Below are 27,992 nucleotides of genomic sequence, written 5' to 3'. Positions count from 1 at the left end.
CATTCTCAGCTTCTGGCAAACAGAGGCTAGGGACACCATCCCTGTCCGTCCTGGCTAATAGCCATTGATGGACCTATCCTCCAGGAACTTATCTAGTTCCTTTTTTTTGAATCCTGTTATAGTCTTGGCCTTCACAACATCCTCTGGCAATTAGTTCCAGAGGTTGTCTGTGCATTGTGTGAAAACATACTTCCTTTTGTTTTAAACCTGCTACCTATTAATTTCACTTGGTGACCCCTAGTTTGTGTGTTATGAGAAGGAGTAAATAACACTTCCTTGATATTCTAATTCTTGCTATTCTAGTCTCCTCAGCAAAGACTGCCAGCCACGACAAATGGCGATGGGCTTTTGTGATATCAACAATGATGTCTAGGATGGATCCACCAACCACACTTCCACAGATAGGCCAAGTTACATTAGAAGCCAGAGCTCTAGATGGCTAGTGTCCCGCCCAGCAGTGCCTCCCTTTGCACCCAAACTCTTCCTGATCTGGCTCCTCTAGAATATAGGCATCACTTTATTCCTAAACAAAGTGGCTGGTTTTCAGTGCCATGGATGGAGGTGCAGTTGGCAGCTCTTCTAACGCCAGCCACAGCAAGATGTTTGCCAGCATTCTCTACTGCACAGCGGTGTAAAAGACTGAAACCGGACATATGCGAAAGTAAAACCGTGCCCATGGCCTTCAACCCCACTGGCTCTTGAAGGGGAACCTGTGGTTCTTGACAGAGGCTTTGACAAAAAGGTGGGATTGCTATGGGTGAAGCTGCTGGCGCAGGGGCCACAGCACGATGGAACAGTCTGGACAAATATACTGCCCACTCTGCCAGGGAGGGGTTATCTGGATGGGGGCGAATGGCTCACAGGACTCCGTCTAGCAGCATTTCCACGTCAGGGTCAAGTCAGCTGAGTCCAAAACATGAGTGTTGAGTAGTTTGACAAGGGGGAGCATTCTGAAAAGCACCAAAGAGATTTAGGAGCCCAGGTCCCATTTTCAGCAGTGACTTAGGCATCTAAGCTCAGATCCGCCAAGGTATTTTGATCACTGAAACCAATGGGGTTTAGGCACGTAGGTACCTTGGAGGATCTGGATCTGAGGCACTCAGGTCTCATCCACAGCCAGTGTGAAATTCCCTCCAATATCCCTGCAGTCTAGATGTAATAATGAAACAGCAGATGTGAGAGTTAAATGCAATTCTCCCTCCAGCCAGGGGGTGGCAGCGTCCCTTTCAAGAGCCTGCTCTTCGAGGGTCAGGGACATGGGAGTTGCTGGATTAAGGGCTTCCTAGCTTTGCGAGTGCATAAGGCCAGGCCCATGGCAAAGCCACGCATGGGACGTGTCTCTTTGTGAGCCGCCAGCAGGATCCAATGCCGCGGAGCAAAGGTGTTGGGTCACTCTGGATCATACTGGGATCCTGGGCCGGGGCACTCTGGAGCCTCCGGGCAGGGACACCCACTCTCCCCGGAGACCCTGTCCCCAGCAAGGTGCTTTAATAATCTCCATCCTCTCAAGTGCAATCACTGCAGTGAGTCTAACGTGCTGCAGTGACAAAAATAGCAGGTTGCCAGGGCTCTGACGCCGCCCACCAGGAAGCTCACAAGCACCACTTTAGATGCAGAGGCATTGCGTTTGGGGAGGGGGGAAGGGGAGAGGAGAGCTGGTGCTATCGCCCTGTTCAGGCACGGCGAGCTGGGTCATGTGTGTTCACTGTGGGGTCACATTCAGCCCTTGCACTAACAGGGGCAGAGTCCTGGGATGATCCACCGCAAGGTGGCTGGATGGCATGTGCACCACACCCCGCCCTGGGATGGTGCAGCCATGAACCAGTTCCCTGTGAGCCCGACCAGCAGAGGCAGCTTTTGGGGCGCACTGGGTCAGCACTCCCCTCCTCGCTTAGTGCCCCACACTTTTGGGGCTGGTCCCAGGCAGCGTAGGACTCTGCCTCGGCTGGGAATGGACTGCGTAGAAGGGAAGAAAAATCTGACTTGTTTGAATTAAAACAAAGGGGAGAGTTTATTGGGAGATCTGCTGAAACCAGAGCAGTGCTGAGACAGCCTGTGCCTACGCAGTCATTCCTGCCCAGTGAATCCAACCAGGAACAGCGCTATGCAATGTGGGGCGAAGCTGGGGCCCTGCTTCAGAGCCAGCACTTCTTGCAGAGGCAGCATGGGCAGCACACTCTGCTCCGGGGACAACAGGTTTGGGGACCCTGCAGCTGGCTCAGGCAGCCGGTGACACCGTGACAAGCATTTCTTGCCTGGAAAAATCTTGGTTATGATGTCAGAGCCTTGAAGATATTGAGGCGTGGGGCACCCATGAGGCAGAAAGAGACTCATGGAAAAGGAGCCAAAATGCAAAGTGACCTGAGTTTTCTGCTGGCATCTAAAAGCCATTGTTTCCCAAATCCTTTCTTCTCATTTAAGGCTGTGCCAACCAGCGGTGCTGGCCTGCATTGGCAGGAGGCCAGGAAGGTGAAGTATAAAGCCGGAGGCTTCATCTGTATAGAGAGAGCCCCCAAGACCCCCATCCACTCCAAGGCTAGAGCCCCAGCCTTGTTCCCACTGGGTCAGTAGAGCTGTGCAGACATGCACCACCCTAGGCTCGGGCCCATTATAGCTGCTTGTTTTCATTAGAAATAGTGGGAAGGAGGATCTGGACAGTGAGGCACGGGGACCTGATACCTGAGCTGGGCCCTGTACAGCTCCCAACCAAGGGAGTCACCTGGGCCACTTTGGCTTAATCTGCACTGTCCCAATAGAGGGGAGCCAGCACCTGAAATTAGCCCCCCCTTTTGCCCCTGGGTTATTTTTTTAGCCTAGGCCTTTCAGAAACCCCAGGAGGGGGGCCGCTCACCTCTCGTGAGCACCTTCTGTTGGCTGGATGTGAACCTGCACTCTTTTCCTGGTGCCCTATTGGCTGTTAACCTCATCAGGCCCATCTTCAGTAGTCCAGCCCTCTGGCTAAGTCACACACAGTCTAACGCATGAAGGAATCCCTTCTGGGGTAACACAGTCCAACAATGGTTGGCCCCCTCTGGGGTCTTCAGTCCCATCTTTAGGCCTGTTTAAATTCTAGCTTCTTTCTTGGGCTTTTAGTACTGAGTCTTATCCCCTTCTTGGGGCTTAGGCTACTTCCCCAGTGTCTGGTAGGGGGACCCGGATCTGTCCTCTAATCCAGGTCCCAGCCCAGGGACCCTACAACTAGCAGCCACATGCTGCCTCTTTGAATAGTTGCTGCTATTTCCTGGGCCACTTCCCACGTAGCCCCTTCCTCTTCACCCTTAGCTCAGGGTTCTCTGTTTGTTCTCACAGCCTTTCTCACCCTTCTGGTCCCCACCAGTGACTGAGCCGCTCCGGCCCTGCCGCTCCTTTTATCTGAACTTGCTGCACTCTGATAGGCTGCAGGGAAGCAGCCAATCTAGGCAGGCCTGGAGGACCCATCTTCACTGCTCCTTTTCCTGGGGCAATGTGTGGCAGGACCGTGAGGCCTCCAGCAGGGGGCCTCAAAGGGCCCAGTGCATCCTGTCACCCACCCTAATGCAGGGGTTCTCAAACTGGGGGGTTCGCAAGGTTATTACCTGGGGGATTGTGAGCTGTCAGCCTCCACCCCAAACTCTGTTTTGCCTCCAGCATTTATAATGGCGTTAAATATATTTAAAAGTGTTTTTCACTTATAAGGGGGTTGCACTCAGAGGCTTGGTATGTGAAAGGGGTCACCAGTACAAAAGTCTGAGAACCACTGCCCTAATGGATCAGCCCAGACATCAGCACTCTTTCCCGCTCTGCACTTCAGCTGTACATGTGCTGGAGGTCAGGACTCAAGAGCTTGTGAATTTAAGTCAAATGTTTACTGTTTAAAAAAAAAAAATTAAAAAGGCCACCTGCTGTGCTCTTGCTGAGGGTACAGGGACTGGGGGAGAATCACACTGTTTGGGCTTCAGAGGCTTGTATCCAGCCCTCTTCTGCAGGGGGTGAAGGGAGAATCGCCAGGAGACAATGGTTTAGGGAGGTGGTAATGGGGTGATGTCCACCCCAGTCATGGGGGAGGGGGAATAAGAGACAGATGTAGTCAAGTAATTGAATCATGTTGGGAATTTTCTTTGCATTACAAATCCCTTCTCTGAGAATACCACCCAACCAACAGCAGCTGCTTTTGATGTGGGCCCCTGCCCGTGTGCCCCCATCCAGTCTGCACTGCTGCCAGTTGTGTACTCACTGTGCAGGGAGGCTGCATCCAGGGCTCTCCATCCACCTGCATGGGCAACAGCTTTGTTGTCCTGGAACCCACAAACAAACAAGACACAGAGTGAGGACACAGGAGGGGCTGCCTTTCTCCAGGCAGTCTGCACCAGGGGTCCTGTAGCTCACAGACCTTCCCTGGAGGAGTGGGAGGAGACACGGAGGACATACACTGAAGCAGACCTAAGTGAAAACATGCCCTGAACTTTAAGCCCTGGGCACATGAAATCCACAGGGGAGACTGCTGTAATGCCCCAGGCTTGAGGCATCATGCCAAGGATTGCACCTTGTTTTATGAGCTACTGCATCTGGCACTGGATCTGATCACTTCCTTTCCCAGGTCAATAGCCTGTCCCTGTATCCTCTCCGCTCCTTCCTTGCACCTTTGCTGAACGCTCTTAGTTCTTCTGCTGCGTCTGTCACTGCCTCTGCCCACGCCTTTGATACAGTCATAGAGTTCAAGGCCAGAAGGGACCACCAGATCCTCCAGTCTGACCTCCTGCATAGCACAGGCCCCCAACAACACCCAGCACCCATGCACCAAACCCAGCCACTGACATGAGACCAAACTATTACAGCTGCCAGGACACTACAGTAGGATGCGTCACAGGCAGAGAACAAGAGGGACCGAAGTGCATCAGTGCCCAAGACCCTCTCAGTGTCAGAAAAATGATTACATGAGAGAGACCCAGATAATCCTGACAAGTGACCCGCACCCATGCGCTGCAGAGGAAGGAGAATTGCCCCCTCCCACTAAGGTCCCTGCCAGTCTGACCTGGGGGAAAATTCCTTCCCAACCCCACACAGCGATCAGTTAGACCAGGGGTAGGCAACCTATGGCATATGTGCTGAAGGCGGCACATGAGCTGATTTTCAGTGGCATTCACACTGCCCAAGTCCTGGCCACCGGTCCAGGGGGGCTCTGCATTTTAATTTAATTTTAAATGAAGCTTCTTAAACATTTAAAAAACCTTATTTACTTTACATACAACAATAGTTTAGTTATATATTATAGACTTATAGAAAGAGACCTTCTAAAAACGTTAAAATGTAGGACTGGCATGGGAAATCTTAAATCAGAGTGAAGACTCGGCACATCACTTCCGAAAGGTTGCCAACCCCTGAGTTAGACCCTGCGCATGTGAGCAAGACCCAGCAGCCAAGCACCAGAGAGAGAGAACGTTTGGTGCCACCTCAGAGGGCTGCCCCCCACCCCCAGCCTCCCATCCAGCCAGGCCATTCCTGATGCTTCAGTGGACGGAGGTTAAAAAAAATGAGACGTGGTGATGATAAACTCTAGGGGGAGGGTTCCATGGATGAGAGGCACCCTGGGCTGTACATGTGGGTATGTCATTAGGGGTTACAGTCTGGCCGGGGGAAGCGCAGATCTGGGATCTGAGTCAGTGGAGTGGAAGGTGTGTGGGTTCTGAGTAATCAGGACTGATACTGAGATCTGAGTCTGTGGGAAAGTACAGCCGAGCGGCATTTTGGCCGAGGTGGAGGTGTACAGCTGATATTGCAGTCTGTAAGGGATGGGGAAAGGGATGAAGTACTAAAATCCAAGGGTGAGAATGAAGGCGGAAGGACCCCAGGACACCCTAATTAAGGCCCAGCAGTCTGTCATCCCTCTGAAAATGTCAGGAACAAGGGGAGGCTAATGTGGCTGCATGGGAAACTGGTCAAAGATCTGAGGGGTGGGAACCCCTGTCCTGAAGTGCCTCCCTCAAGGCAGATGCTGGAAGGTTATGTCACTGATGACTGGAAGGAGGGAGATAATGACCTGGGTCACCTACCTCTTGGGTGACTACCCTATCCGCTGGGTGAAAAGTTATAGGGGAAGGGAGGGCAGCAGTGGACACACCCTCACCGCCTCCTCCAGCCATTTTGTGAACGGCTGAAACTATTTGTGTGAAATCTGCAAATGGTTTTGTGGCATCTGTCCAAACATTTTTGCCAATTCAATAATGACTAATCCACAGCTATTGATCAGAAGTACGGAAGGGGAGATCTGAACACACATGGCCAAATCCTGCAGTCCTTCCACCCTGTTCCCTCCGTCTGAGTAAGTCAAACTGCCACTGATGCCAGGGCGAGCTTTGCCCAAGTAAGCAGTAAGACCTTCAGGATTTGGCTCACACAATGAGTTGATCACAAGGAAGGGTTCCTCGTTGTAAAGGAAGCCAGCCAACAAATGTACAAATCCACTAATAACTATCACTGAAGAGTCACTGAAAACTAGGGAGGTATCTAAGGGCTGGGAACTACAACATGGCACTATTTTACTATGAAGGAGAGAAGAAAGATCTTGTCAATGACTGACTGACCAACTACCCAACCAAACCAGCCAACCAACCCCACCCAAACCATCCCACCCTAATAAAAGAACTGAGCAAATATAAAGAGAAACACTGTGGCCAATAGACTCCTGAGCAATAGGTGGCAAAGCCTTACACTAAATATTGTCGGGGTAGCTGAATCACCATAGGTCCTAGGAGCCTTACTCATGGCCAATGAGCCCTTTGTGCTCGGAGCTGTACAAGCCCCATACATAACTCAGGAGAGAAACAAGGTGGGGGAATAATGTCTTTTATTGGATAAAAGTTTCTTGGTGGAAGGTACATGCTTTCAAGCTTGACCCTTCCACCAACAGAAATTGGTCCAATACAAGGTGTTACCGCATCTACCTTGTCTCACTCATATCCGGGGACCAATGTGGCCACCACAACATTGTAAATAAATCATGCCAGACAAGCAGACCTGCCAGAATTGGAGTTACAGGATTAGTGGGTGAAGGGAGACAGGTGGGACAGTAACTGGATCTCAGCAGAGCCTCGGACAGGCGTTGGATGTAGCAATGTATCTGATAGGATGCTTTCACATAGTCATAGCCATTTGCCATGTTCTAGCGGGCGTTATTAAGAGCCAGATCAGGGGCTGAGGGCTGGGACAGTACCTGATGGTGACAGATGAACACTGGGCCAGTCTCTTTCCAGCACTCTTCAGTCCGGTGTAGATCTGCCCCATCTCCATCGCTCCCTCAAGACCCACCACTTCCAGGAGCTGGTCACTGAGGTCTGGGAGGAGAGAGGGGAAGACAAAACAAGGGAAAGGTGGGTTTACAATAAGAAGCGCCACAAGAAAAGAAAACACAAGAAAAGATTCCTGGCCAGGTGACTCAGGCAGTTGACATCCAAATGTTGTCTCTTGTTCATTATCATCTCTTCCCCAGTCCCTCCTGGTTTCCTGCCTTGGCCACGCTTACAGGAGGCAGGACTAGATCCAGGAGCACAGTGACTCTGAAAAAGCCTAAGGGGTGGTGGGAGAAACCAGCTGAGCGTGCTTTCCCAGTGCGATGCTGGGGCAAACGGAATCATCGCAGAGGGGTAGCGAGGTGGTGCTACCTCTGCATACAGCGTTGATGAGACCATTGCACAAATATGGAATCCAATTCTACTGGCCGCTCTCCAAGAAGGATGTTGAAATGCTGGAAAGGGGACAGAGTAGAAGCTACAAGACTGATCTGAGGTCTAGAAAACCTGCCAGACAGTGAGCCGCTGAGAGTACATCTACGCAGGGCCGGGGAGATAGAGTTTTCAGCTTGGGTAAATATATCTCCGCTAGCTTTGATTGAGCTAGCATGCTAAAAATAGCAGTGTGCCCACAGCAGCACAGGCAGCGGCTCAGGATGGCCACCTGATCACAATCCTGTCCAACCCACTGAGTTTGTACTCGGGTGCCTAGCCCAAGCCGGTGCCTGTGCTGCCACGGGCCATGCTGTGATTCTTAGCGAGCCAGCTCAAACAAAGCTAGGGTGAGCGTGTCTGGGCCCATCCCTTGGGAATCTGTGCCAATGGTTATTTATTTCACTTATCAAAGATACAGTTAAGAAGTGACTTGATCATGGCCTTTAAGTACCTACACCTCTTGTTCAGCTCTGCTGGGAAGAGGCTCTGGCAGTGGAGGGAGGGGCTCTAAGAGGAAGGTGCCAAGAGAGGGAAGAGGGAGGCAGAGAAGAGAAATGTTGAGATAAGAGACGAATGCTTGTTTTCTGATGAGACTAGACAGTGCTGTGGCTTTCTTCTCTGATCAGCGTCTCCACATAACAGCACCCCCTTTGGAGTGGAGACCCCTTGTCCTCAGCCTGTGGGGTGCGCTCAGTGATCTCAGACAGCTCCTTTCCTCAGATGGGAAGAGAACACAGATTTCCCCCAACAGAATGCAATGGCCCAGCCTCTCTGCCCCGGTTCTGGCCACTCCGGATTTGGCCAGCAGGGAATTCCCCCGGCATGGGGGAACATTCAGCAGGTGGGCAGTAGCGTTGCCAGCTCTTGCACCAACTGCCCTTCTCCCCGCAGTGTGGAGGATGGGAGGGGTTAATTGGGAGCAAGGGGGCGGGTGGAGCACAGCTGCACTCCATCATTTCTCATATGTTGCGTGGTCCCATAGGGACCACAGGCAGCTGGCAGTGGTTAGAGCAGTCCCTAAGTGGCTCTAACTTAGGCTGAAGGGCTGGGGTTGGGGAAGACGAACAACGAGAATCAGGGAATGTAACTTGCTCTCTGAAGGCCCCCAAGCATATCTTGGTACAGTGGAGCCATGTGCTCTCAGCAACCTGCCTTGCTAAGCTAATGGGCTGATGCATTTTGTACCAGTGAGAGCTTTTTTAGGGGGTGTGGTTCACTCTTCGATCCAGTCCTACAAGCTCCAGTAACCAGCATGGTCCCAGGTGCCAGATCACCGTGCCAGGTCCATGTTTGATAGGGTGTGGCTCAGTCTTCAGGCCAGCCACAGGCAGAAGGGAGCATATTTCCCTCTTGTGTCTATGTGGGTCTCTGAATGCACTAAGGAGACCAAAAGGATGTCAAGGCTGGGACTCTGTTCTGCAATCAGCAACCAGGAGCCCTCGATAGGTGAGAGTCACTGCTATCCAAAATACAATCTCCCACCCTGAACGTGTGGCCTATGCTATTTGTTCCTGGATATATGCCCTTGCCTTTGGCTGCATTAAAAAGCATGTTGGCTTGCGCTCAGCTTACCAAGTTGTCCAGCCTGCTCTGCGTAACTGCCCTTAGCATTATTTATCACTCCGCTCAGCTTTGGGTTAGCTGCAGATTTTACCAGCAGTGAGTGATTTTGTATTTCCTCCCAGTTCATTGATCAAGAAGCTGAGCAGAAGTGTGGCAAGAACAGATCCCCGGGGGAAACACCCCCACTGGATATGATTCCCCATTAACAGTGACATTTTGATGTTGGGTAGAGATGGATATTGATATCAGTGGTATGGCAAGGCACAGATGCAGGATGCAGCTACATGGCATCTCCCTGGCTGAGGGCAAGAGGAGACCATCCAGCATACCAACAAGTGCCCTGCCTGCACCATGCCCTGTGCTGAAGCCTGGCAGAGGAGTGCAGGGTCTGCGTTAGCCTCTCAGGCTGCTTGCTTACAAGAGGCTGTTCTGATACTGGGCAGCCATTGGCAAAGTGCCCAGGAAGAGTGGGTTCACTGAATAGCCAACTTAGTGCCGAAAGGTCGCACTGGATAACTGACTATAAATAGGGCTGGGACAGGATGGTCAGAGAAGGATGCAGACGGCAGTCTGCCTAGGGCAGCAGGGTCCAGCTATGGAGCAGAAATGGAAGAGTTCAAAGCTGCGAAGCTCTCACTTTGTTTCTTTGGCTGGGGCAGGAGGCCCCTGAATGGAGGTAACCAGTGGATTTGGAACTCTCCAGCCTGACCCTGTCTGCGTTTCATTCATGCACAGTCTGAAAGCTCAGTCACATCCAGGGTGTCCCGCCTTCCCCCCCAGGAATCACACCTGCACCAATGGCGCTCATGAGCTCCTCTTGCCCAGGGACGGGCCACACGATACCAAAGCTGGTGAACCCTCCTCAGCAAGGTTCTCCTGAAGACCTCGTGCCTTTAGTTGCTGTTCAAAACACTGGCCCATCTCAACTGGGAAAGCGGATTGTGTTTTAAAAGCATCTTTGTAGCCGCACGGAGAAACAAACAGCGACAGGAACAGGCTGGTCAAAGAAATCCAGTAGCGTCGTTACGATAACTCCTGAGTCCTAGAGAACGCTCTGCACTGCCTTGTGCTGGGGACTCTCCATGGGGCTCACAGCCCCACTCTGCTCCCTTTGCAGGGCACGTCTCACTCCCAGCACAGCTTGCTCCCATACCACATGCTCCCTGCAGCTCCAGGATAGGGAGTGTGACTGGAGCACACTGAGCTCCAGCTGTCTCTGCTGGGGACCTCTGCCAGCCCCCTGGCTGCTACTACTGTTTACCATTAATGTTGCCCAAGGCAATAGGCATTCAAATTGTGGGTTGTCCACTGGCCCAGATGTGCATCCCCTCCTGCCTTACAGGCCTGGTTCCTGGGAGACTGGTGAGTCAAAGAGAACCACTCCGCAAACATCCCGAGGGCTGGTCCATCACGCCAGGAGGAACAGACACTCTTTTGCTTCAATTGTTCTCCTGAGGCAGCTTCCTCTCACCCAGATGGCTGGGGTTATCCAGATGCACAACACCATCGAGCCAGTGACCTCAGGCACCACCCTGGTTTTGGAGCTGAGAACCTACTAATGGAGTAGTTGTGAGTAGGTCTATTAATCTCCTCGAGGCTGGCAAACCTTTGTCATTACCGACTCCATGGTCTCTCCAACAGACACGAGTGCAAAGATGGATTTCACATGGTGTATCCTTAGCCTGGAGGTGAGAGCAGGTCTTCTGCAGGCCAGTTTTCACCTCCTGTAGCACTTGAACCTTCCCTAGCCAACCAACGAGGTACGGCGAGACGTGAAGTGCCGGGATGTTTGGGTGAGCAACCATGATGATCACTGGGTATGTGCTTGGGGGGGCAAAAGAAAAGCTGACCAGTAACATGCTGTACTTGTAATGATCCTGCCTTGGGCAGAAATGAAGGAGCTGCTTGTGAGCTGGCCTGACGGACATGTGGATATAAGTGTTCGGTCCCATGGGGTTGGAGATCAGGTGTGACTCTAGACATTTCGCCGCCCCAAGCACGGCGGCATGCCATGGGGGGTGCTCTGCCGGTCGCCAGTCCCGCGGCTCCGGTGGACCTCCCACAGGCGTGCCTGCGGAGGGTCGGCTGGTCCTGCGGCTCCACCGAAGCCACGGGACCAGCGGACCCTCTGCAGGCATGCTGCCGAAGGCGGCCTGCCTGCCGCCCACCCGGCGACCAGCAGAGTGCCCCCCGTGGCATGCCGCCCCAAGCACGCGCTTGGCGTGCTGGAGCCTGGAGCCACTCCTGTTGGAGATGCTGCAGCTGAGTCTAAGGGCACTGCTCTGAACTTGCATCTGGGGACCAGGCTGGGGAGTCCTCTGGCATGTAAGCTTTCCCACGGCAGAGAAGCACTGTCCTGTGGGAGCCTTATGAGCCAGAATCCACTTGGGCATTTGGCCAACAGGAGATCCATCTGCCTGAAGTTCACCAGCTGGGCCCGTGAGGATGGGCAGCCATGGCTTCCATCATGCTGATGGAAGGATGTGCGCAGAGGCAGATTGCTATTTTGTGGGGCCCTGGGCCAGAGCAAGTGGGGGTCCCCTCCCCACTCCTTCCGCCTGCAGTACTCCCCCCTCGCCACTCCCACCCAGGTGCTTCTACTGGGGAAATGGGGTTGGGCAAAGGGGCTTGCCTGCCCTCCCTCCCCAGGCTTGGCTCTCCTGCCAGGGAAATGGGGTCGAGCACGGAGGCTTGCCCTGCTTCGCCCGCCTGCCTGGAGCTCCTGCCAGGGAGTGGGGTCAGGGCGCAGGGGTTTGTCCCAGTCCCTGGCAGGAGCGCCAGGCAAGTGAAGTGGGAGAAGCCCCTGTGCCCAACCCTGCTCCCCAGCAGGAGCCCCGGGTGGAGCAGGGGTATGGCGCCAGAGCGACCATTTTTCCGGGCCCCCCCTGGGCATGGTCCCCATTTGCCCAGTGGCTAATCTGCCACTGGACATGCCCCAGCATCACCAAACAAATGTAGGCAGCCTAGCACCTTTCTAGGGTGTTATTAGGTTCCTGGACTGATAAGAGGTTCATCTGTTGGAAGAGTGACATCAGTTATTTAGAGATTTACCAATCTACAATAGAAAAGCACCTGTCCACTGCTCTGAGCACCCATGGAAATCCCTTAATAAATGACCCACCAATAACACCAAAATCACATAACCCAACACCAACATAACCAAAATCACCAGGCGTCTCCCCACATCACTCCTGGCAGGCCATACCCATCACCTCTGGCCTTGCAGAAAGGATGGGGTGGGGCAAGTGGGAGCACCAGCCCAGCACAAGAAAATATCCTCGATTCCAGCTTCGATCCACCACAGAGCTTGAAAATACATTTCTGGCGTGGCCTTGCAGGTTGCCAAAGTGTGGATTAGTGAGGTTCTGCTGAATGCAACAACATCCCACTGCTGGGACTCATTAGACCGTTTGCCTTCTCCTTGTGGAGCAAGCGATGCAGAATATACTGTTCTCAAACGTCAAATTAAACCATTTTGAAAATGGCAAAATGTTCCCGATTAACAAAATGACACTATCATTAGGGTATTAGAAAGACAGGTGGGTGAGGTAAGATCTTTTATAGGACCAACTTCTGTTGGGGAAAGAGACAAGTTTTTAAGCTACACAGAGCTCTGGAAAAGGTACACAGAGTGTCACAGCTACATACAAGGTGGAACAGATTGTTTAGCATAAGCCATTAACACATATTGTAAGAGACCATTCAAGGTGAAGTGGCCAGTTAACACCCCTCCAATCATAGAACAAAAAAAAGGAGGTTAGTGGGTTACAGACTGTTGAAACAAGCCATAAATCCAGTCTCTTTATTAAGACAATGATTTTTAGGGTCTAGCAGAGTTATGAAATTAAGCGCTCAGGCTCGTCTTTTGAAGGTGTTGTGCAGGTTTCCTTTGAGGACAAGGACTGACAGGTCAGATATCGCTTTGTGAGAAGTCCACCCCCACAGGTGATGTGAGGTTTGTGTCTTTTATCATTTTCCTGTGTGAGTTCCTTCAAGGACAAAGTGATTTGTTTCACCCACATAGTTGTTGTTGGGGCATCTAGTGCACTGGGTGAGGTACATCACCTTGGCTCTCTACTATAATTAAGAAAAAGAATAGAAAGTAAATATTTCAATAAAAAAACTCCAAACTGGATGAAATACTCCATTACCAAGGTAGTGGAGGGCACTGTACGATTGTCCTGTTGACACTTTCAAACCTTGCAAGGGCCCAAGTAGGGCCAGCTCCAGGCACCAGCATTCGAAGCTGGTGCTTGGGGCGGCAATCTTCAAGGGGCAGCAGTCCCTGTTGTTTTGCCCCCAAGCAGCGCGCCAAATTGCCGCCGCGGATGGCGGGGGCAGTCCGTGTGCCCTTAGGGTGGCACGTGCGTTTCCGTGGTGGCGGCAATTTGGCAGCAGCTTCTATAGCTGTCCGCGGCGGCTTCAGCTAAACGTAGAAGCTGCCGCCGAATTGCTGCCGCCACAGAAACGCACCTGCTGCCCTAAGGGCACATGGACTGCCCCCGCTGCCCACGGTGGCAATTCGGTGCGCTGCTTGGGGCAGCGAAAACCGTAGAGCCGGTCCTGGGCCCAGGGAATGTCACTTAGAAGTAGAACTGCTCAGATTTTTTTGTCAAAACACCTCTGTGTCAGAATGTGGCATTTTTACTAAACAGAAATTTGTCATGAAATTGTACCAATTTCAATGAATTTTCCTGAGAACATATTTTTAAACAATTTTTTGGGAAATTTTTTTTAAGGAAAATGTTGATATTTCATTCACGATTTTATTTTATGAATTTTTCACTTTTTGTATTTTTTATTATTTTTACATAATGACATGTTGCATCATGTAAAGCAGTGGCTCTCAACCTTTCTGGACTACTGTACCCCTTTCAGGAGTCTGATTTGACTCGCATACCCAAAGTTTCACCTCATTTAAAAACTACTTGCTTACAAAATCAGACATAAAAATACAAAAGTGCCACAGCACACAGTTACTGAAAAATGGCTGACTTTCTCATTTTTACCACATAATTATAAAATAAATCAACTGGAATATAAATATTGTACTTACATTTCAGTGTATGGTATATAGAGCAATATAAACAAGTCATTGTCTGCATGAAATTTTAGTTTGTACTGATTTCACTTGTGCTTTTTCTGTAGCCTGTTGTAAAACTAGGTAAATATCTAGATGAATTGATTTTACCCTCTGGAAGACCTCTAAATACTCCTCAGGGTACACGTACCCCTGATTGAGAACCACTGATGTAAAGAATGTCCTACTATGTCATATTCTGTACAACTAGTACTGAGGTGTCATAAAGATAGAATATAATAGTTGAAATATTCTATTTCTCTTTTTTAAATCAGTAAGAGCAGCTGCTACTTACTACTGTTTGTCTTATTCTCGAGATCATATTTTCATTTCCTGTTTGTGTTATAATGAAATATTTTGACACTTTGAAACAAAATAAGATAAGCACCTAGAGTACTAATTCGTGGAGCAGCTGTTTTCAGTATCCTTGTGTTAGCCTGGAATCATTTTGCTAGGAGATTGAAAATACTTGCTCGTCTAATGTCATGTTATGCACTACTACCACCTGTCATATCATTAAATAATAAAAATAATATAAAAATGAAAAAAACAGAAATTAAAAATGGAAACAAAATTTCAAAATTCCAAAATGAAAAATTTCAAAGCAATAACTTCTGGCATTTTGATTTCCAGGGAAATTTGAAAATATTTGTCTGTATTCCAATTTGGGAATGAAAACAAATTTCAAAATGTCAAAATATCCCACAAAACAGAAATTTAGAGTTTTGACCATCTCTTCTTCGAAGGCTTGCCATTTAAACTCACAAATGGTTACAGTCAAATGATTACAGTTCAGTCGAGTCAGATATTACCTGCAGCATCACCCATCTAGATACTGAGAGGCCAATGCCACAAATCAACATTTAAAAGAAAAGAAAAGACTTATCACAACTCAGAGCATCTAATCCAGCATGACATTCTAGGTGATAGAATTCCCAATCAGAGACTGGCCTAGACAAGCAGATACATTAGGTCCTCTCATTTACTGCTCTAACAAAGTTCCCATGTTCAATAATCCCTCCCTCCTACTGGGACAGAAATTCTCAACATTTTACAAGCTTATTGAAGAAAAATACCTTAGATCTCTGACAAACAGATGGACCAGTATGGATCAGTAATTGGTTAAAGATAAGAGACAAAGGGTAGGAATAAATGGTCAGTTTTCACAGTGGAGAGGGGTATATAGCAGGGTTCCCCAAGGCTCTGTACTGGAACCAGTGCTGTTCAACAATATATTCATAAAAGATCTAGAATAAGGGGTAAACAGTGAGATGGCAAAGTCTGTAGATGATACAAAACTACTTAAGATAGTTAAGTCCAATGCAGACTGCGAAAAGTAAAAAAGGGATCTCACAAAACTGGGTGACTGGCCAACAAAATGGGAGATGAAATTCAAAGTTGATAAATGCAAAGCAGTGTACTTTGGAAAACATAATCCCAACTATACGCACAAAATGATGGGGTCTAAATTAGCTGTTACCACTCAAGAGAAAGATCTTGGAGTCATTGTGGATAGTTCTCTGAAAACATCTGCTCAATGTGCAACGGCAGTCAAAAACGTGAACAGAATGTTGGGAATCATTAGGAAAGGGATAGATAATAACAGGGCCGCCCAGAGGGGGGGGCAAAGGGGGCAATTTGCCCCGGGCCCCGGGCTCTGCCAGGGCCCCCAAGAGAACAGCGGAGGCTCCCGCCTCCGCCCCTCTCCTGGAGCCTCAGCGCATCAAGCGCCGAGTCTCCGCTGGGGCCCCTGAGCCCCGCCCCGCTCAGAGCCGCGTGGTGAGGGGGCAGGGCTGGGAGCTCCAGGCTGAGCTCAGGCTCCCTCCGCTCGGCGTGGAGCTCGCAGCCCCGCCCCTCACCACGCGGCTCTGAGCGGGGCAGGGCTCAGGCCCCGCCGGCCACACGCTGCGGCTGTTCCGGCGAGGCGCTGAGACTCCGGGTGAGGAGGGAGCCGGGGGTAAGAGGCTGGGGCCGGGGCGGGGGGGACGCGGGACCCGCCGCCGAAGCGCAGCCTGGTCTTCGGCGGCGGGGGCCCCTTCCGTTCCGGGACCCGCCGCCGAAGTGCCCCGAAGACCCACGGCGGGGACCCCGACCCGCGGCGGGGACCCCCCCCCCGCCGAATTACCGCCGAAGACCAGGCTGCACTTCGGCGGCGGGTCCCGCTTCGGCGGTAATTCGGCGGCGGGGGGCTCCCGCCGCGGGTCTTCGGGGCACTTCGGCGGCGGGTCCCGGAACGGAAGGGCCCCCCGCCGCCGAAGACCCCGGGCCCCCGGAATCCTCTGGGCGGCCCTGGATAATAAAACAGAAAATATCAAAAAGCCACTATATAAATCCATGGTACGTCTACACCTTGAAACACTGTGTGCAGTTTTGGTCGCCCATCTCAAAAAAAATATATTAGAATTTGAAAAAGTACAGAGAAGGGCAACAAAAATTATTAGGAGTGTGGAACAGGTTCCATGTGAGGAGAGATTAAGAAGGCTGGGACTGTTTAGCTTGGAAAAGAGACGACTAAGGAGGGATATGATAGAGGTCTATAAAATCATGACTGGTGTGGAGAAAGTTGAATAAGAAAGTGTTATTTACCCCATTCACATAACACAAGAACGAGGGGTCACCCAGTGAAATTAATAGGCAGCAAGCCAAAAGTATAATTGGGTTCCAAAAAAAACTAGATAAATTCATGGAGGATAGGTCCATCAATGGCTATTAGCCAGGATGGGCAAGGACACAACCCCATGCTTTGGGTGTCCCTAAACCTCTGACTGCCAGATGCTGGGACTGGATGACATGGAGTGGATCACTCAATAATTGCCCTGTTCTGTTCACTCCTTTTGAAGCATCTGGCACCACCCACAGTTGGAAGACAGGATACTGGACTAGCTGGACCAATGATCTGACCCAGTATGGCCGTTCTTATGTACTCCTTGTAATGATTCTAAACAGGCAGGTCCAGGGCCAAATGGGGCTAGAAATCATTAAGAATTGCTCAGTGATGGGGATCTCGGTAGATGTTGGGCCACTGCTTCCCTGCCCTTCCTCCCACAAATACCTATTCCCCCTGGAGCTATGGAGCAGCACAGACTCATGCTCTGGTGCTCTGGCTACTGGTGGCTGCACTGCATCAGGCAAAAAGACAGGGCGTAAAGCTGGCTGGGGGGTGTCAGGCTTGGATTTTCCCAATCTTTTTCCAGCTCACCCTGAGTGGCAAACTGCCCTGATGATTGTGTTCCACCTTGAAGGCTTTGGCCACATGAGAGTCTGGCTGGTTTTGTCGGCGAAAGCTTTGAGTTCCACCAGCCAACTGGCCGCGTGATGCTGCTAATTCCCCAGCAGATGCCCTTCCCAAATAGGCCTTTCCCTCCCCAGTTCATCCCGTGCCAGAAGCTATTACCGAGCTCTTCCAGAGATCCCCAATCTGAAGTTTATAAGACAATCTCTTCTGCAACTAGCACTGACAAAACCAACACCCTCCCCCCATCCTTCCCCCACAGGGATTTCAACATGATTAACATCTATGTTGTCTGGATCCCCTTGCGCAAAACTGGCTTCCTTGAATCTTCTCAATTAGTTAAAACAATTCCCTCCACTCACCACAGCCCATTCATGGCAAGCACCTTTTGAGGACTATAAAGGAGAGGGCACTATTGGGCTCATAATGGAAAACAAACCTAGAACATAACATAAGAATGGCCATACTGGGTCAGACCAAAGGTCCATCTAGCCCAGTGTCCTGTCTTCTGACAGTGGCCAATGCCAGGTGCTTCAGAGGGAATGAACATAGCAGGCAATTATCGAGTGATCTATCCCCGGTCACCACTCCCAGCTTCTGGCAAACACCATCCCTGCCCATCCTGGCTAATAGCCATTGATGGTCCTCAGCTTTACCTCTGCAGGGGCTCTCACCCACTTCTCCAATCAACGCCTTTATGAAAGCTAGCAGAGGTGAGACTTCCTGCAAAAGGAAGAAACATAAAGGCTATTGCAGGTGACCGCCACATCGTGGCTGGGCTGGGCTTAATAACTCTGCACTTGCTTTATTATTTACAGCACTTCGAGATTACTGGCAATCGTAACATTGCCTCATCTATTGTCCCAAAGGCAGATGTTCCTTTCAAGTGTGGCACATCCAAGCAGAGTGAAATGGCTCCCTGTTTGTTTTGTTTTATGTCAAGCAACCCCCAAGCCCCATGGGCTCAGCCCCGGGGCAGACCTGGGGCCAGTGACTTGGAGCGACAGCCCCAGCCCATGTTCTTACAAACCATGCCAAGTTGTTAGTCTGATACATACAGACTATCGTTCCTAAGAGTTATCCCGGGTGCACACAGCATGGGAGGGGCTCTCGCATACATAGCTAGCACTAATCTCAATCAAGAAATTGTGCTTGGGGGAACCTTTTGCCCTGCAGCTAGGGGCAGCTGCATTGGAAGTAGACTGGTTGGCAGTTTGAACAGAGGAGCTCTGCCATGGTTTGGAGAGTCAGTGCGGAAGTTCTGCGGCAGGGTCTTCAAACCGTGATTGGAAATGCGCTCTCATATTGTAAAATGCAGTAAGTTAGAGAAGACTGTCAGTAGACAGGGTTCACTGAATGACCCAGTGCCTGGAACAATCCTTATTTACAGAGCATTATCCAAGCGCTCTGCAAAATGAATAATTAACCCTTACAACCAGGGCCAGCTCCAGGCACCAGCCCAGCAAGCAGGTGCTTGGGGCAGCCAATGGAGAGGGGCGGCACGTCCGGCAATTCGGCGGCAGGTTCCTCAGTCCCTCTCAGAGCGAAGGACCAGCTGCCGAATTGCTGCCGAAGACTGAAGCGGCAGCGGTAGAGCTGATCGCGATTGTGGTTTTTTTTTTTTTGTATTTTTTTTTTTTTTACTGCTTGGGGTGGCAAAACCCCTGGAGCCGGCCCTGCTTACAACCCCCTTGCGAGATAGACCTAGAGGACGGATATTGTCCCTTTTACACACTGGTAGACCGACCCATTCAAGAATCTTGCTCAAAGGCAAACAACAAGCCAGTGGCTGGGTTGAACTAGAACTTGGGGGCTCCCAGCCTCACACTCAGTCAATGAGACACAGAGGCGGCTCAAGACCCCAGCACGCCAAGCGCGTGCTTGGGGCGGCATGCCGCAGGGGGCGCTCTGCCGGTCGCCGGGAGGGCGGCAGGCGGCTCCGGTGGACCTCCCGCAGGCGTGCCTGCGGAGGGTCCGCTGTGGCCGCATGGGACCAGCGACCGGCAGAGTGCCTCCCGCGGCATGCCGCCCGGCTTGGGGCGGCGAAATATCTAGAGCCGCCCCTGATGAGACACTAGCTGCTTCTATGACACAACACTAACAAAGACCCTATTAGATCCCAATAGTTTCAAAGCTTTTCCAAGCCTCAGTTCCCATCTGCCTCTGACCTGGTCAAATTAAGAAAAGCCACCAACTCTGCAGGTGCAAGTGAACCCATCTGGGCCCCACTGGTGGTGTGGGATGAGTGATGAACAAAGGCAGGCTCCATGTTTACTCCAGCATAGAGTCACACTAACTATGTGACTATGAAAATGGCAAGACTTATTGCTGCTGAGGAGAGCCATGGGAGAGCAGGGCAGTCAGGGACTCATTAGCCCAACCAGCTAATCCTGGAGCTTTTAAAAACTTCTTGTATTCCCGGAAACGGGGCCAAATAATCACTGTTCCCCTGAGTGCCTTCTGAATTTGTTACTGATGTTTGTCAAAAGCCTCTGGAGGCCATCCAGGCACGTACGCAAATGATCCAGATTCCGCACGCTCATGCCAGCGAATGGTGTCAGGAAGGCAATGCTCACCCCAGCCAGCGGTGGTGCTGTCCGAGACTCAGCCCCTCCCCATGTACTGGAGAAGGCTTCCCCCATGTTTCACAGGGAAAGTTCAAGGCCAACCCCCAGACAGAAGCAGGGGCCGAATCGATTTCCACTCCCAGTCAGTGAGCTGCAATGGTCCCAACTGGGCCTCGGGGAGCAGAAAAACAGGAAAGGCAGAGCGACCTGAGCTCTCCTGGCTCACAGCTGTCATTTTGTTCACGCTGTGTATGCACCCATCAACAGCAATGATCTCTCTGCAGGGTTCTGCTTCCCCTCAGCTTGGCCCAAACCCAGCCAGTTAGTTCCTGGAAGCTCAGCAGCCAGCTCCGAGCCCCGAATCCACAGGGGGGCTGTGAGCAGAGAGAGGCAATGGCTGAAATGGAGTCCCATCATGCTGCCTGCCCTGGCAGCTGCTGCCCCACACACATTCCACATCATTTTCTTTAACAAATCTGGTCACTCAGGAACACCAGCACACAATCCTCCTCCACAGCAGGCGGTCGGACAGGTAGCCTGGGGACAGAGGCCAGTAACAGATGCTTTCGAGGAAGATCCCTGAAACTGCACAGACTCATAGAACCACAGGGTGAGAAGAGACCGCAAGCGTCAGTTAGTCTAACCCCCTGCCAAGACGCAGGATTTGTTGTGTCTAAACTCGTGATGGGCAACCTGTGGCCCGCGGGCCCCATGTGGCCCATCAGGGTAATCTGATTGCGAGCAATGAGACATTTTGCTGATGTTGATCATCCGCAGGCACGGCCCCCCGCAGCTCCCAGTGGCTGCAGTTCGCCATTCCCAGCCAATGGGTGCTGCGGGAAGCGACGGTCTGCAAGGACGTGCTGGCCACTGCTTCTCGCAGCGCCCATTGGTGGCAACAGTGAACCACGGCCACTGGGAGCTGCGGGGGGCCAGGCCCCACGGACTGTCAATGTCAGCAAAATGTCTTGTGGCCCGCAATCAGATTACCTTGATGGGCCGCATGTGGCCTGATGGGCTGCAGGTTGCCCATCACTGGTCTAAACCATCCAAGACAGATGGCTATTCAGCCTCCTTTTGAAAACCTCCAGTGAAGGAGCTTCCATGACTTCCCCTAGGCAGTTTGTTCCATTGTCCTACTGTTCTTACAGTTAGGAAGTTTTCCCTGAGATTTAAAGCTGCTGTGCTGTAGTTTGACCTCATTGCCTCTTGTCCTACCCTCTGTGGCAAGAGAGAACAACTTTTCTCCATCTTTCTTATGGCAGCCTTTCATGTATTTGAAGACCACTATCATGTCCCCCCTCAATCTCCTCTTTTTCAACTAAACATACCCAGTTCCTTCAGCCTTTGCTCCTATGGCTTGCTTTCCATCCCTTTGATTATCTTTGTCACCCGCCTTTGGTCCTTTCTGGTTTCTCGACATCCTTTTTATACAGCAGTCACCAAAACTGGACACAGTACTCCAGCTGAGGCCTAACCAGGGCTGAGTAGAGCGGTACTATCACATCCCATGACTTGCATGCTAAACCTCTTTAAATGCAACCTAACATTGCATTTGCTTTTTTTGCAACAGCATCGTATTGCTGACTCATGTTGAGGTTGTGATCCACCACAACTCCCAGATCTGTCTCAGCCATACTGCTGCCAAGCCAGTTATCCCCCATTCTGTATTTGTGCATTTGGTTTTTCTTGCCTAAGTGCAGCACTTTACATTTGTCCTTGTAGAATTTCATTTTGTTGTCTAGAGCCCAGTTCTTCAATTTATGAAGATCAATTTGAATGTTAGCTCTATCCTCCATAGTGTCTGCAACTTTGTGTCATCTGCAAATTTGATCAGTATGCTCTCTATTCCTACATCTAGGTCATTAATGAAGATGTTAAATAACACCAGACCTAGAACAGATCCCTGTGGAACCCCACTTGAGACCTCCTTCCAATCTGACATCATTCCATTAATATCAGGGGGTAGCCGTGTTAGTCTGTATCCGCAAAAACAACAAGGAGTCCGGTGGCACCTTAAAGACTAACAGATTTATTTGGGCATAAGCTTTCATGGGTAAAAAACCTCACTTCTTCAGATGCATGGAGTGAAAGTTACAGATGCATTCCATTAATAGTTACTCTTTGCCTATTATTTATTATTATTTGGTATTATTTATTATTTGTTTTACAGTAGCACTAAGATCAGGGTCCCATTGTGCTAGGTGCTGTACATACACATAGCAAGAGACATTTTATCAATCCTACCAAGTCCTAGATTTCAAAGTTATCAAGTGGCAGTGAGTTCGAGGGGGTAATAATGTGTTGGGTAAGAAAGTATTTTTGATCAGTTTTGTATCTGCCACCTTTCAATCTCATTGAATGTTCCCTTGTTCTTGTGTTATGAGTAAGGCTACATTTTAGTCATGGGTATTTTTTAGTAAAAGTCATGGACAGGTCATGGGCAGTAAACAAAAATTCACGGCCCGAGACCTGTTCATGGCCTGGTCTACACTACGAGTTTATCTTGAATTTAGCAGCGTTAAATCGAATTAACCCTGCACCCGTCCATACAACGAAGCCCTTTACTTCGATGTAAAGGGCTCTTAAAATCGATTTCTGTACTCCTTCCCGACGAGGGGAGTAGCGCTGAAATCAACACTGCCATTTCGAATTAGGGTTAGCGTGGCCGCAATTCGACGGTATTGGCCTCCGGGAGCTATCCGACAGTGCACCATTGTGACCGCTCTGGACAGCAATCTGAACTCGGGTGCACTGGCCAGGTAGACAGGAAAAGCCCTGCGAACGTTTGAATTTTATTTCCTGTTTGCCCAGCATGGAGCGCTGATCAGCACAGGTGACCATGCAGTCCCAGAATCAAAAAAGAGCTCCAGCATGGACCATACGGGAGATACTGAATCTGATCTCTGTATGGGGAGATGAATCTGTCCTATCAGAACTCTGTCCTATCAGAACTCTGTTCCAAAAGACGAAATGCCAAAACATTTGAAAAAATCTCCAAGGCCATGATGGACAGAGGCCACATCAGGGAACACAGTGCTGCGTGAAACTTAAGGAGTTGAGACAAGCGTACCAGAAAGCCAAAGAATCAAATGGATACTCATGGAGGGAGGGGCAACTGACGACTGTAGCTATCCCACAGTTCCCGCACTCTCCGAAAACCATTTGAATTCTGGGCTGAGCTCATCCGTTATCGTCATCCCGTGGGTGCTCCTGGCTGGCCTTGGGGAGGTCGGCCGGGGGTGCCTGGGCAAAAATGGGAATGACTCCAGGTCATTCTCTTCTTTAAGTTTTGTCTAATGGAGATTCAGTCCTGCCTGGAATATCATGGCAGCTGGAGGCTTCTGCCTCAAGCTGCTCTCCCAGTCAGCAGCACTGCGCGGTCGTGCCTACCCCTTGCTGCCAGGGCTCACAATCAGATACTTAGACCTCTACATTTTGCTGTAAATAAAAAAATTAAGCTGCCGTTTAGAATTGTCCCCCAACATACATATCCTGGGACATTTTGTATTTTACCAGTGTCAACCAAAGGCCCACACACAAATAGAGATTCAGTCCTGCCTGTGCTTCTATCCTAGTGCTTATCACAGATCCCCAATTTCAGCTATAGGCTGACCAAGTGCAGAATGGTGGTTCACTCTACTTTGCTGTAAGCCAACCGCCCTCCCCTCCCCCCTTTGATCTCTGCTTGCAGAGGCAATAGAGTCAGTGTTGTTTCTTATTCATGCATTCTTTATTACTTCATCACACAAATAGGGGGATAACTGCCATGGTAGCCCAGAAGGGGTGGGGGAAGAGGGAAGCAACGGGTGGGGTTGTTGCAGGGGCACCCCCTAGAATGGCATGCAGCTCATCATTTCAGCGGGATCTCTGGGGCTCTGACCCGGAGCGGCCGTTTGCCTCTCTGGTTCTTTAGTAGGCTTGCCTGATATTCTAGCAGGACTGACTCTCCATTAGACAAAACTTAAAGAAGAGAATGACCTGGGGAGTCATTCCCATTTTTGTCCAGGCGCCCCCGACCGACCTCACTGAGGCCGGCTAGGAGCACCTGTGACAGAAGCAGACGGTACAGTATAACTGGTAATCGTCTTTGTCAACTTGCAAAGCAGCAGACGGTACAGTAGGGCTGGTAACCTTCTTTGCTAACTTGCAAAGGTAAGGGGATGCTGCTGTGTAGCACTGTAGTACCGCGTCTGTAAGCAGCATCCAGTAGACATACGGTGACAGTGAAAAAAGGCTGAACGGGCTCCATGGTTGCCGTGCTATGGCGTCTGCCTGGGCAATCCAAGGAAAAGGGCACAAAATGATTGTCTGCCGTTGCTTTCACGGAGGGAGGATTGACTGACGACATTTACCCATAACCACCTGCGACAAATTTTTGGCCCCATCAGGCATTGGGACCTCAACCCAGAATTCCAATGGGCAGGGGAGACTGCGGGAACTATGGGATAGCTATGGAATAGCTACCCACAGTGCAACACTCTGGAAGTAGATGCTAGTCTCGGTACATGGACGCACACCGCCGAATTAATGTGCTTAGTGTGGCCGCGTGCACTCGACTTTATACAATCTGCTTCCAAAAATCAATTTCCGTAAAATCGGAATAATCCCATAGTGTAGACATACCCCATGACTTGTACTATATACCCCAACTAAACCTTGGGCCAGGGGTCTGCGGATGCTCTGGGGGGGCGGTCTGCGGGCGCTGCGGGGGCTGGATGGTGGTGGCCTGGGACCCCCGCTGGTGCTGGAGGGGGCAGGTGGTAATGGTGCACGTCCCGGGACCCCTGCTGGTGCTGGGGGGGGGGAGGGTTGGCAGGGCTGGCAGGCTCCCTACCTGGGTCTGTGTGTCCCTGCAGCATCTAGCAGGAGGAAAGGCCGGGGGGCTCCCCATGCTGCCGTGAGCTCCGGCTCCACAGCTCCCATTGGCCAGGAACCACAGCCAATGGGAGCTGTGGGGGGCGGTGCCTGGGAGCATTGGCAGTGCAAGGAGCTCCCCTGGTCCCTCCACCTGGGAGCTGCAGGGACATGTCGGCCGCTTCTGGGAAGGAAGCCCCGCCCCCCCCGTGGTAAGCACCACCACGCACCCCAACCCCCTCCCCCCATCCTGAGCCCCCTCCCACACCAAAACTGCCCCAACAGCGGCTGGTGTGGCTGGCCCAGGGGCTGCCTGATCTGTTCGGTCAGTCCCAGAGTCAGCCACTGCAGAAGTCACGGACCCCCATGACAGACATGCAGCCTTAGTTATAAGACAGGAGGAATAGGAGCACTTCTCTCTCTCCTTCCTATTGGTCGTGTGCTCCGATCACACACCTGACTCCGTATGGCTCCAAGTCATAAGTACAGTCATACCACTAGGGCTATGCTACCAGCATCCCAATGAAGAACACTGCATTGAGTGCAGTGCTGAGGGAGCTCTAAGAGGCAGCTCAGTCTGATCACCCAGAACAATGGATGACTCACTGGATAACAATGGACGGTCAGATCACATTGGGACAAGAGTTACAGAAACAGTTTCTCAGCATCATTGCTTCTCGGAACAGCTAGTTCAAGACGCAGGTTATTTAACGCTGAACTCTGGCACCGCACTACTTTCTGGGCTTTTTCTCTCTGATCTCAACCTGTCGCTTCTCCAGCTGCAATTTCTGCCCTACACTTTACTGACTTCAGAGACAGCTGTATCTCCCTGACACCTGGACAGAAGGTTTTGTCTGCCTCTGCTGCACCTTGGCACCCAGTGGCTCTCTCCCAGCTCCTACTTAAAATAATCCCACAAAGCCTTGCTAGTTTTCTGTGCATGCCCTTCGGAGTTACTTGCATTACAGTGGAACCCACCCTTCCTGTAGCAGCTCTCTCTTCCCGCAAACTCCCCAGTGGTTAGTTAATTTACTCCCCGCCCCTTCATACCATCTTCTCCTTTGCACATTGGGGCTCTGAAATTCCTGTGTCTTCCTAGCCCTGTGGAAGCTCTTCACAGAGCCCTACCACAGAAGCCCTAAATGTCACCTTCAGGAACAATCCCCGGCATCTCCCTATGGTTAAAGATTTGGCTCTGAGATATTGAACGGCAATCTGCAGCGCTATCCCCACCGGATTTATGGCTAGCAGGACTAGTAGTTAAGCATATGACTCAATTCATATCTAGTGAACGCACACAATCTGTGTTATATAATAATCCCCAAGTCGTAGGAGACTGGAGGCTAGACTAAAACTTGAGGAGGCTGAAAACCACAAGAGGTTCTGTTTGTTTATTGTATTGACTCCCTCAAGCAGCCAGAGGGCTTTCTACTAAATCTGTGTTTGCTTATTCCCCATCCTTTGCCTCTGGGGCAGGATGGCACGCTTGCCTCCTCTTTGTTGGGTTCCCTTTACTTTGACTTTGTCACTAGTGCTGACTCTCACACCGCAAAGGGTTTATCTCCATGCCCAAGTCCGGATGAAGGATGGAATTAAAATGGGGAGGGACCAGGGTATAATTCTCTTGAAGCCCTTGGTCTATGTCCTCCTATGGAGGACAAGATTTGCAAAGCAAGTGTTTAGTTTGGGCCCTCTGAACATAGCCACAAACAGATGGGGGGAGCTGTGCACGCCGGTGAGACTACACTGAGCCCAATTCCCTACTGCCCTGCACCTCTGCAGCCATCTCCCCTGCGCACGCCGGTGCAGGTGGAAATCGCCACACCAGGCCCAGGGCCACAGGGAGTCAGGCCTGTTATCTGACTAAGGAGGTTTAAGCAATGGGCAGCACCCCTCCAGTTTATGCAGCTCTCATGGCTGTCTAAATCATACTGCACGGCAGCCTATCAGGGCCCCCCGAGAGGGGAGCCAGCATACAGCAAAATGCAGCCTGCTTTCACAGGCCACTGTCAAGGGAATAGCAGATGCAGAGCTTTCTTCAAGCACCTTCAAAGTCCCTCCCAAGTCCCCCACAGCGGTGCCAACCCCAAGTGTGCAAAAGTCCTGAGTCAGGGCCCAGAAATTATGAGTTTGGCTTAGAAATCATGAGAGTTTAAATCACAGTAAATGTTGTTTCTCTGTCTTCTGGTCTCTGAGCTGCTAGGTCGCCCTCAGCTCATGCCTGCAAAAGGTTTTCTTTTCATCCAGGAGGGTAGAAAGGTAGGCTGAGATACTCACACAATCACCTGACTCTAGAGTTGGGGCTTGCAGAAAACCACCAGCTATCGTGAAACGTGCAGATGCGAGAGCTGGCCATGCTGCAGTAGGGGCCTAGAGGGAGTGTAACAGGACGAGCTCCGCTGTTTCATTCCCTGCTTTTCCCCTCGAAGCAGCAATGACTGCTCCAGCAACAGCAGCCACCAGCTACCACCTCCATTCCCCAGTGAGACTCCACCAGCGGGGAGAGGAATTCTGGCCTCCCAGGGCACTGCCAAGAATGCCCCAGCCCTTGCCATCTGGAGTCAGACTTTTGAAGAGCCAGGCAGCACCTCACATTCTCCTCCTGCCCCCTCCCATGCTGCCAGGACTCAGCCCCACGGCAGGCTGCACCTCCCCCTCGAGCACTCCCCTCCCCACAAGAACCCTGCACCTGTGCCTCAACTGATCATGTTAATAATCACCTCCCTCTGCTCTGGAGAGCAGCTGCCCACAGGCCGGAGCTCAGGGGCTCCAGAACACCCACAGGCCCCTGGCTCGCTGGCACGGCCCGAGCTCTTCACCACCAACTCAGGGTAACCCAGCCGCATGACAGCTCTGGGGCCCCACCACGGCCAGTTCTGCTGCCCCCGACCTGCACCCGCCGCGCCACACAGACAACAGGAGGAAACAAGCCAGGAAGCCCCAGCCAGTGCCTTAGGGTTGCCAACGTTCTAATGGCACAAAACCGAGCCCCC

General features: G+C 51.2%; 1 protein-coding gene across 6 annotated transcripts in view; it reads right to left on the bottom strand.

The window, feature by feature from the left end:
- The window catches only part of DGKG (diacylglycerol kinase gamma), a 184,938-nt gene that overhangs the window by 1,350 nt on the left and 155,596 nt on the right, over positions 1–27,992 (bottom strand). For all 6 annotated transcript variants that reach the window (XM_045029040.1, XM_045029038.1, XM_045029039.1 and 3 more), the window contains 2 exons: positions 7,190–7,310; positions 4,214–4,274 (listed from right to left, as the gene is read on the bottom strand). In XM_045029040.1, coding sequence (XP_044884975.1) covers positions 4,214–4,274; positions 7,190–7,310 — 182 coding nt within the window. The remainder of the gene's footprint in view (positions 1–4,213; positions 4,275–7,189; positions 7,311–27,992) is intronic.

The sequence above is a fragment of the Mauremys mutica genome, chromosome 9 (genome assembly GCF_020497125.1).
Source record: "Mauremys mutica isolate MM-2020 ecotype Southern chromosome 9, ASM2049712v1, whole genome shotgun sequence".
Lineage (NCBI taxonomy): Eukaryota > Metazoa > Chordata > Testudines > Geoemydidae > Mauremys > Mauremys mutica.
Note: the sequence above shows the minus strand (reverse complement) of the source record. Positions and strands in the feature narration are given on the sequence as shown.